The 11,119-nt window shown below is 43.6% G+C and overlaps 1 protein-coding gene across 1 annotated transcript; it reads right to left on the bottom strand.

Moving 5' to 3' along the window:
- Window positions 1–451: 451 nt before the first annotated feature.
- On the bottom strand, window positions 452–1,437 carry LOC119273526. The gene is made up of 4 exons (XM_037554662.1): window positions 1,305–1,437; window positions 1,047–1,209; window positions 895–967; window positions 452–811 (listed from the first exon to the last, which is right to left on the bottom strand). The coding sequence occupies exons 1-4, from the start codon at window positions 1,342–1,344 to the stop codon at window positions 557–559; spliced, it is 531 nt and encodes a 176-aa protein (XP_037410559.1). The 5' UTR covers window positions 1,345–1,437; the 3' UTR covers window positions 452–556.
- Window positions 1,438–11,119: the final 9,682 nt, after the last annotated feature.

Genomic DNA, 11,119 nt, shown 5'->3' on the forward strand with positions numbered 1-11,119 from the left:
TCATGCTCATGCATAGTAGCAGGCCGGAGACCACACGTAGGACAGCCGAAGAGAAACACCTGAAGAAGAACACACCACCCCTGAGCAGGCCGCACGACCACCATCAAACACACCACCCACAACCACACACAACAACAAAAGCCGTTGTTTGGGTCTTCAAGACGACGCTTCCAAGAAGATAGTGTTGTCGAGCACATAACACCGTCATCCGATTCGGCAAGCCCGATCATGGGTTTTTTGAATATAGAGTGGTGTGCCTTTTTTCTTCCTGGTCTCTATTTTCGGTGGTTGGACACGCCACTCCCCTGGGTCCCCCGTGTGTTTGTGCCTTGTCTTTGGAAGTATTACTATTCTACCCGTCCAGCCTAACCTTCGTTGGCCGCCATTCTTTTTATTACAAATACGTAGAAAAAACCCAGCAGTCTGATACTCTTGTTTACTAGTCAATTACTGCAGTTGAATTTGTTCTCGCATCAGTATTTGAGCCGAGCCATCGCATTATTTTACTGCCACATATATCCATATACAATGACTCGGTTGAGACATGATCGATCGATCAGAGCTTTTTGGTGTGGACAAGGAAGGCGACGGCGCCGGAGGTGGCGAGCGGAATGACGGTGTCGTCGGAGAGCCATCCCAGCCCCGGCAGGACCCGCTTGGCCACCAGCGCGCACATGGGCGCGCCGAACAGGAACATGAGCAGCTCCGTCGTCGCCTTGCCGAAGCTGAAGCTGTCCCGCTTCACCAGCTCCCCGCTCATCTTTGCGAACTCCTCCCGCTTCACCTCGTCACTCCCCGCCTTGTGGTGCTTCTGCACGCCCACACGAACATGAGCACCCCCTCGATTCAAGCCACACGTACTGACCGGACTGAAGAACGCGGCTACTAACTCACCGTGTACACCTCCTGCAGCTTCTCCCTGGGCGGGATCCTGTACTGCACCTGCCCGCGCTCCTCGCAGAACTTCCTGGGGGGTTCGTTCAGCGGCGATGATGAATGCACGATGGACATGAACTGAATGCATGTAAGGTTCGGAGAAAACTTACTGGATGAGCTCGTAGATGGCGTGGTAGAAGTCGTCGAACGAGTCCACCTTCGCCACGTGCTCGTCGTACTTACTCTCCATGAACTCGATCAGCTTCTTCGCCTCATCGGGCTTCAGCTCCGCCTTCTTCTCGCTCTTCTCCGCGGCCTGGCTCTTCTCCACAACTGTTTGATCAAAACATATACATATATATGTGCTTAGGTTCATTGAGTCAAGTCTGAATGTTGTGCCGAGAAAAGAACAACGGCAATGTGTTCACCTTGAGGTGTCTGCTGCACCTCGGCAGCATTGTCAGCCATCTTCTTCGATGAAATGCAGGAACGGATGGTCGGTCCCTTGTGTAGACTATTGCTGCGTATATATTATGGCCAGGTTCCTTGTGTGGGACAGAGACAATGGCATTGCCTCGGCAGGAAGCAAAGCTGGGCAGGAGCAAGGGGAAAAGGAGCCCCCAAGGTCAGGAATCATGTGGCCATTGTCGCACGGTATTCCGTAGCTAGCTGCAAGCTGCACCTGCAAGCATTTGGGTGCAGACCAAGCAAGGTTCAGACTTCAAACAGACACCGTTCTCTAGCTTTGCCCTTACTCCTGAATCCTGAGAGAAGGAACAGAACGTGCACACATGCATATGTAGTTTGTGGGGAATGTAGCGAAATGTTGAGCGAACGCGTCATATTTCCCGCCTAAATCTGAAGAAGTAATAGGAATGCAAGCTTAGTTTCACAAGTAGCTGTCGGTGAAGAACAATGTCATCAGAAAATGGAACGAGTGGGCAAATACAGATGGATGGTACGTGGGCCAGACGAACAAGCGTGTACGATTACAATGGAATTAATTCTGTGGGAACCTGGCACAATCTTGATGAGGTCGTCTTGGCGCATCGCGCATAAGATGTGTGCACGCAAGCACTGAGCTTAGGTGAAGCAGATTCGGAATGTGACAGAGGCCTGATATAGGCCTATTTCTTTCTTTCCTACATTTTCATTCTTTGTGCCAGCGTCGTAATATCTATCTACTCTATCACATCCCCGGACATTAACATGGTGGAACATTTGCTATTATTGGATCACTGCCGTTAGCTATCCACCCATTCATTGTAGTTCCATATGCATAATCAGAAGATCACAACCGTTTTCTGAAAAGAAGTCCAGAATATCTGTTTGTAAATACAAAAAATGAAGATACAGATGTAGCAGAATCATAGTTATCTCCGCAAAAAAAAAATCATAGTTATCAGAATTTAACTCCTTTTTTCTCTCATATAAGCCACACATGACGCGCTATCCTAAGAGGCGCCCCTATATCTCGTATTCAGCGAGACGGGAGGAACCCTCGCTGAAGAGTGGCGCGAGTTAGGCCGGCTCAGCCGCGCGAGAATGACATCCTCCTTTTTTGTTTTATTTTTTTCATGTTTTTTTAATTTCTTTTCCTATTAACTTTTATTTGTCCTTTCAAATGTTCTACATAAATATATACAAAAATCACTCTATATAAAACATTTGAAAAAAGTTAACCAAGTATTCAAAAAATGTTAAATGTGTATAGATAAAATATTTATAATGTATATGAATAATTTATAAAAAAGTGTACAAAACAATTTGATCATGCATTTAAATTTTGTAATCAAGCATTTGAAAAAATGATGTGCAAGTGTCAATCAAGCATTTGGAAAATGTTAATGTCTATAGAAAACAAGTTGACCATTTATGTAAAAAAATGATGCAAAATATATAATCTTGTATATAAAAGTGTTAATCAAGATTTTTAAAAATTCTTAACAAGTATTTCAAAAATGCTAATCAAGCATTTGAAAACTGTTAAATGTGTATAAAAAATATTTAACATGTATTAAAAAATGATGAAATTTTTAGAGCGTGTATATAAAATGTTAGTCAAATATTTGAAAAATATTCAAAAAAGTATTTAATTTTTTAGTTAAGCATTTGAAAAATGTTAAATGTGTTTAGTAGACCATGTGTTCAAAAAATGTTAATATTGTATTTAAGAAATGTTAATCAAGCATTTAAAAAATGTTAAATGTGCATAGAAAAATTGTTGACCATTCATTAAAAAATTTAATCTTGTATTTGAAAACGTTATTAAAGCATTTTATTATTTTTAAATGTGTACAAAAAATGTTAACCATGTATTAAAAATGTTAAATTTCTATTTGAAAAATGTTAAGGTGTATTAGAAAAAAGTTTTTCACATATACAAAAAAATATAGAAAGAAAACCAAAAGAAACAAAGAAAATAAAAAATATAGACAAAAAACAATATAAACTAAACAAGAAAATAAAATAAAAAAACAAAGAAACAAATGCAAAAATAATAAAAAAGCTAGAGAAGAAATAAAGAAATAAAGAAAAACAAAAAAAAGAAAGAAATAAAAAAACCGAATGAAACCTGAGAAGTCCTGTACTATCAACCAGATGAGATATGGCTTTGAAAGGTCGGAGTCAGTCTCCTCTTTTTCTTTTAGGTCATTTAGCAGTTCCCCAATTAGCTTTTTCCCCGAGAAAGCCTTCCCGAGATTCAAAGAAAAAGGTTGAAGGTTGACCTCTGGGACTAGTGATAGTTTGGAACCAGCAAAGGGAGGCTAAAAAGCCGAAGTGCTAACGCACACCCTGTAGTTTTGAAGCTAAAAACATAGCAACGAGGTCCATGTCGACAAGCAAAGCGAGCCGCCCTAGCGCGCCACTCTTCCTTTATAAGCGAGACTCTATCCAGATCTACTGATATAAGAACTCCACGAGTGAATTGAGTTCGGAAAAATAAATATATTACAGAAATTTCTCTTTGTAAAAGAGGAGACTGATGTCTACTTATTGTAATATGTTTTTCATGTTTTTATTTATTTATTTATTACTTTTTTCTATTTTCAAATGTTCAAAATAAATATATTACAAAAATCACTCTATATAAAACATATGAAAAATGTTAACCAAGTATTTGAAAGATGTTAAATGTGTATAGAGAAAATGTTTATCACGTATACGAATAATGTATACAAAAATAGTGTACGGAATAATTTGATCATGTATTTAAATTTTGTAATCAAGCATTTGAAAAAATGTTGTAAAAGTTAATCAAGCATTTGGAAAATATTAAATGTGTATATATAAAAAAGTTGACCATGTATAAAAAAATGATGCAAAATATGTAACCATGCATATAAAAATGTTAATCAAGCACTTAAAAATGGTTAACAAGTATTTCTAAAATGTTAATCAAGCATCTGAAGAATGTTAAATGTGTAAAAATGATGAATTAATTTGATCATCTATATAAAAATGTTAGTCATATATTTGAAAAATATTCAAACAAGTATTTAGTTTTTTTAATTAAGCATTTGAAAAATGTTAAATGTGTTTAGTTGACCATGTGTTTAAAAAAATGTTAACATTGCATTTAGAAAATGTTAATCAAGCTTTTAAAAAATGTTAAATGTGCATAGAAAAATGTTGAGCATTAATTAGAAAATTTTAATTTTGTATTTGAAAATGTTAATCAAGCATTTGATTATTTTTAAATGTGTACAGAACGAATTTGACCATGTATTAAAAATGTTAAAATTGTATTGGAAGGAAAAATGTTAAAGGTGTATTAGAAAAAAGTTGTTGACTTATGCAAATAATGTAGAATGAAAACCAAAAGAAACAAAGAAAAGAAAATAAACCAAACAAAAAAAATAAAATAATGATAAAAATAAACAAATGAAAAAAGAATGAAAAAACCAGAGAAGAAAAAAGAAATAGATAAATAAAGAAAACAACAAAGAAAAAAAGAAATAGATAAATAAAGAAAACAACAAAGAAAAAAAGAAAAAAACCAATGAAAACCGAGAAAAAAATGGAGAAAAACCTGTGAAAAAACAAAAGAAAATAAAACAAAACCTGAAAAAAAAACGGAGAAGAAACAGTGGAAAACCGCCTCGTTTCCTCTTAAGTAGGCCCACCATATCACTCCATCACTAAGTCGAGCCAAGCCCAGTGGCTAGCCACACTTGCTGTCAACCAGGAGACATGGGTTTGAGTCTCCTGTGCGCTCCCTTTTCTCCCCTCTTTTTTCTTTATTGACTGTGCACAAATGGGTCGGCCCGATAACTTTAGACCCTTTAGCGAGACATCCTATCGTCTTGCTTGATGTGATATAGTCGCCGTGCTATCCTTTATTAACAGGGCGCGAATGAGCCTGCCCGATTAGTGTACGTAGACCCTTCAGTGAGACATCCTATCATCTCCCTTAATGTGAGATATAGTCGCGCGCTATCCTAAGTACTCGCACTCAGTGCTCCTGGTTCGCCCTCTCTAGCGTGGGTTGGGCTTGCCGTTGCGGTTGGGTCTCCTGAGCTGGGCTGGGCCTTCAGCTTTAGGGGTTGTTGTAGACTTGTAGTACAGTAGTAGTTGTTCTTGCCTTCAAAAAGTACTTGTTCCCGTTTCCCCTCAAATAAAAAAAGGAGAGTTGTTGTCCCCATGGTAGACATTGTTGTTTGTACTTGAGTAATCGATCTAAATTTGTTCCGGCGTCGAGAAAGCAGAAAGGAAAATCAGATTCACCAGCATATGCATGCATGGACAACCGTAGGGGGTGCCAACGATGACGTCGATCGACTGAGCAACCTATCAGACTGCCTCCTCCACGACATCCTGTCACGCCTCAAGGCCCTACAGACCCGCGTGCTGTCGTCGAGATGGTGCCACCTCTGGCTCACCTCGTCATGCATGGACATCCCCGTCGTGCCTCGTGGTGCTTGTGCCTCACCGTTGGGCACCCTACGGTTGAGCGTGCCCTTGTCCCCTCCACTGTGGACGTGCCACTACCACGACCGTTCCTGTTGGTCGCATAGTTGGTGGGTTTGCCATGGCCTCCGGTTCTCCCCGACGATGCTCGACGTCTCCGGTAACAAGCTGCCTCCTCTGGCTTCTAGCTCTAGCGCCCATCGCCTCCATAAGATATGTCTCCACAGGGATTTCGAGAAGCACATCAGCTCCGGGCTCCCCGTGCTACAAAACCTCGAGATCAGGGGCACCGATGTGACGAAAATATCAAGATCGTGTCCCACATGCTCAAGAACCTCATTGTTGATAAATCGCACACATCCAACAAAGGAACCAACACCAATATTCCTACACCTACAAAGGTGTTACGAATGTTACTTAACACTAGATGATACCTCGCACGTTGCTGCAAGAACTGATTGTAATATGTCCTGATGAAATTTGATTGAAAATGAATATTTGAATTAATAATATGACGACTGATCCATGGAATATATATGATTTCTTGTATCTATGTGGACTTTGCTTTCATGCATTCCGAGGTGTGTCTTTGCTATGCATGTTTCCATGTTGAAGTGGCATGTATGCATATTCAGAGCATTTGGTTAGTGGGGATCATCTATTTAGTTATAAAAGAACCTTAGAAACCCAAATGGTCCAAGGCACATATTAAGGCCAATCACCAACATATTAAGAAAATAGAAGATATCCTGCATGTTGCGCCGGAAATCCTCGGTAGCTTTTGTAGATATTCTGAGTTGAGAAACACACAAAAGTTCGCCACAACATAGGCTAGAGTAATTTTTCTTTGGTGTTTCCTTTTGAAACATGACATCATAAACAACAGATGTATTGCCGGCTGTCTTATAGGAGTAAGAACAATTGATGGTGGGGAAATCAAGCAGCGGAGGGGGCGTTGAAGTGATGGTGGGAAATTTACTACTGATTTTGAAGTCTATTACATTGCCAGTAGCTGCTCCCTTTTGGTGACTGGCTGGAGATTCAACTCAACTTGAATGACTGTGTGTATCAGTACGAAGTTGGTTTTCCTCTATGTATATTCATCCTATATTGTGCAAGTTTTACCTAATTAACCTGAATAGTTTGTTGACACATACCATTACTACATGAGCTATTTTTCTTAACCTTGTACCTAACAGATAATTACGTAAAGTTGTATCCTTACAGGAGTTGTCTCTCTACAGATGGTTAACAGCTTCTAAGGTTTGTTCATCAAGAAAGCATACACAATTACATGTAACTGAAATACATTTTATGAACATGCAGCTACCATCAGAAGTGAAATATTCCATAAGTATTGTCCAAAAGTATCACTTTCTTGCCTTAAGTATCTGCAATGAGTAGGAAACAGAGGTCTCAACCTAGCTTCAGTACAACAAAAGTGATTATTAGTCAATAATTGATCTCTCAGTATACAAGTAAAATCAGTAATTGAACATCGCATAGTAATTTTAAACAATTAAATTATGTCCTGCTAAAATGCCGGCTGATAAGTATATGTGCATATAATGTACAAAAATTATTTGTCATGTCTGCATAATCTGATTTACAACTAAAATTCCGAATCTGTAAACACCCAGCACTATAGACATTGGTTCAAATATTTGAAATAAACATCATATATCTTGTTACAGTTGCAGGGCATGCAACACCAATCTTAGATGCTGGATGGGCATGGCATTGCACAAGATACTGTTTGACTCTTTTTTACAACAAAGGAGCTTCTGGTGGTGCTGCAGTGTTAAATATATATGATGCATAATGGAGCTTCTTGGTGCTAATTCAATGATATGTCAGACATACTTTTGATCTGACTCAATGCATATGGTCACCATTGGATTTTTTTACAGCAAAGGACATGTTGTGGTGATGTGGTGTTAACAAAAAAGTCATGTGGGGCTATCACAGACTTGAAAAGATTAGTGTAAAGTTTACATACTATCCAAATAATTAAAAATAATTGTTGCTCCAAGCTTTCACATAACACTACCTTGAAGATGTTCCTTCCCATTGATGACGATGATTTCTAAGCCAATTACATGAACATGTTTTGTTTCTGTAACATGAAAACCTGGAATACCTTTATATGTTGGCTTCGGTATTGCTAGTGTATACTTCGTGAACTCTGCAGATCTTGCTAGTACGATCATTATTATTATGACATGCATTTGAATTTGCCTTTTTCTGCCAAACAACAGTGTGTACTTCCGTTCTTATAGATTTTATCCCAACAAAGAATTTCATAAATGTCCTCATTATATTATGTACTTCCTCTGAATCTTGGTTGGATATTTTCCTTGTTTGGTTTCAGTTGATGGGAGACCAGAAAAAAATAAATCAAATAATCCCTAAGCTGGTTGATTTGATGATGCATCATATATGTCCCACCTGCGCCAAGGGAAATCTAGCTACCTACGACTAACGCAGCTTTGTGTGAAACATAAACAGACGGGGAGAGAGTGGTTACCAGGTGAAATCCGATGAGAGAAAAGATGGGGCTGCTATTGCGGCCAGTGGGGAAAAGGTTGTGCAAGGATTAATCTGACCCGTTTGTGCTCCGTTCGTCGATTGGCTGGTGTCAGATGGCGGATTTGAAGGGAACGCAGTTTTTTTCTTTTTTTTTTTTTTTGCGGGGGAGAAGGGAACGCAGTTGGAGATGCGCCACACGCCACCACCAAGGTCATCATCACCGAGGGACTCCACCACCCGCAGCATGCGCCCCACCGCGACGCGATGCGGCCATGAGTAAGAAATCTAGGCCGTGAGGAGGTGGGCGACTCTGGCGCGAGAGCCACGGCATGGCGGGGGAGCTCCTCCTGCCCGGCCCGTCGGGGGAGACGGGGTAGGGCCTTCCGGCAGCGCAGGGTGTATGATCCCTTTCCGGCTTGCCTGCTTCCTTCCGATGATCCCGTCTGTGCTCCCACTTCATCTTATAGGATATATAGTATAGGAGCGATAGAGTCGCCCTTTTCAGGCCCGTGGTGCGATGGAAAGGATACGGAAGAGACCGAGATCGAGAGAAGGCAAAAGATCGAGCAGACGAACTGACCATACGACTAAACACCAACCGACGTAAAATACACAAGGAATAAAAGATGTGAGCCACCCTCCAAAAATAAAGGATGCGAGCCACAACGCGGGGAAGAAGCCCACGACCTCCTACTGACCAGCAGGGTCCACCCGCCCATCAAAGCCCCGACGCACGAGAGCGCTTGATTTCACGGGAGCTTAGTATCTCTAACGATAAGGGTACTAGCCATCCCCCGTGCCGCTCCCACGAGCGGCCCGGGTGGAACCCTAGATCGCCGCGCCGCTCCCTTCCTTCGCCTTTCTTCTCCCTCGCTGCCGCCAGGGGACGCCGCCGGGCAAAGCCCGCGCGTGCGTCGGCGGCGGCGGGGCACCCTCCCTCCTCACGAGGCTCCTGGGCGGCGCGGGACGGCCGGCCCTCGCGGCGGCGCTCGGCTCGGCGGCAGGTCGGGTCGCCGGCGGATCTGCGGGGCTCCCCTTTGGTGGCGCTGCGGTGATGGCGGCGGCGTGGTCTGCGTGGGGCGGCGAGGCGCGGGCTCCTCCTCCTCCCGATCTGATGGCGCCGCAGTGGCGCCGGCGCTCGGGCGTGCGGCGGGGTCCACGAGGGTGGTCGGCACGCAACGTCTCCCTCCCCGATCTGATGGCTCCACGGTGGCGCCAGTGATCGGGCGGCGGTTGGCGTTGACAAACGGTGGCGGGCGCTGGGATCTCGGCGGCGCTCCGGCGTGTGCAGGCGGCGGCGGTCCCTGTGCGCGGTCGGCAGCTTCGTCTCTGACCCGGACGGCGCGGGGGATGGCGGCGGCCCGGCGTGGCCGGCGATCTGGATGCGGTGGTGCCGGTGGTTCGCTGATCTGCCGGTACTCCAGGGTCTGCCTGGTGGTGCTGGTGGTGACGGCGGCCCGTGCACGAGAGTTGGATTCCTTCGAACTGATCTGGGTGAAAACTTGCCTTCGGCTTCTGCTAAGGCCGGCGGTGGCGGCGCTATCTGCGTCGTTCCCTTCTTGAAGGCATCGCCGTGGAGAAGTTCAAGGCCACTCTTTGCTACCTCCGGGGGAAACCCTAGATCGGATGATCGGATGACGGCGGCGCTCTGGTGTCGTTCCTCTCTTGGGGGCGTCATTTTTGGAGGTACACACGTGATCGAGGGACCAGAGGACGAATTCTTTGGTGTAGTGGTGCTTCATCCTACACACTGATGGCGACGGATCTTGACGGCGTGGCGCAGTGCAGATTCGGAGTTCGCTGTGGGAGGATGGACTCGCGCAGGAGGACGGCGCTGTCGGGCGTCGTGGTGGCGTCGATGGCAGAGAGACCTGGCACGGTACATGCAACAGTACAGCTCTGAAGATGGATTTATGGCAGGTGGCTGCGGCGGCCTCATACCCGGCAGACGTCCTGTTGAGGAGTGCGCCGGACTGGTAGGTGCCCCATACCCGGCAGGCGTCCTGGTTGGGACCTCAGGTCTTAGATGTTTAGGTTTGACTGCGATGTCTATTTGGTATTAGGCTCAGACTATCTGCGCCCTTTCATCAATTGGATAGGTGTAGCGACAGTTGTTGCTTACACGGTGGCTTTAGTCTTGCTGTTGTATGGCTTTGTAAGATTTTGTGATAATAATTAATAAAATGGCCGTATATATCGTCCAGATGCAGAGGCCGGGGTCATCCTCCTTTTCTAAAAAAAACATATAGAAGGTGCTAAGCTACTCACGTCAATTGAATCGACATCCGCAGCGACCGGGTGGGAAAATTAGTCATGTCTACAACGATGCCCGCAGCGATCGGGTGATCCAGACATGCACTGCTGACTGCGTGGTTACCGCCTCCGACCACGCCAAGAGTTTTTGTAAAAATGATCATACTCCACGTAAATTCCTCAGGGGCAGACCTAGAGAAAAAATGATCAGGTGTCCTAGCATATGATTGCTCATATTTTTCATTTAAAAAGACGGGGTGTCACACACTATATTTTACATAATAAAACTTACAAAGAAAATATATCGCACCCGGTGTCCTGTGGGTACGCCCCTGAAATTCCTGTTGACCGGTCCAATTCCATGGGTTTACGGACTGAAGCTGGTGAAGATCTCGGTACAAAATTTAGAGGACTCTTGGAGTTCAACTCTGAGCCAGTGGCGAATCTAGAAAATAATGGAGGGGGGCTGGGCTATCTGGGTCATACAAATATGTGTTGAATTGGGCCTGCAAGTAGCTGGGCTGGGCCTTAAAACTAATAGTAAATACAA

Source organism: Triticum dicoccoides, chromosome 3A (genome assembly GCF_002162155.2).
Source record: "Triticum dicoccoides isolate Atlit2015 ecotype Zavitan chromosome 3A, WEW_v2.0, whole genome shotgun sequence".
Taxonomy (NCBI): domain Eukaryota; kingdom Viridiplantae; phylum Streptophyta; class Magnoliopsida; order Poales; family Poaceae; genus Triticum; species Triticum dicoccoides.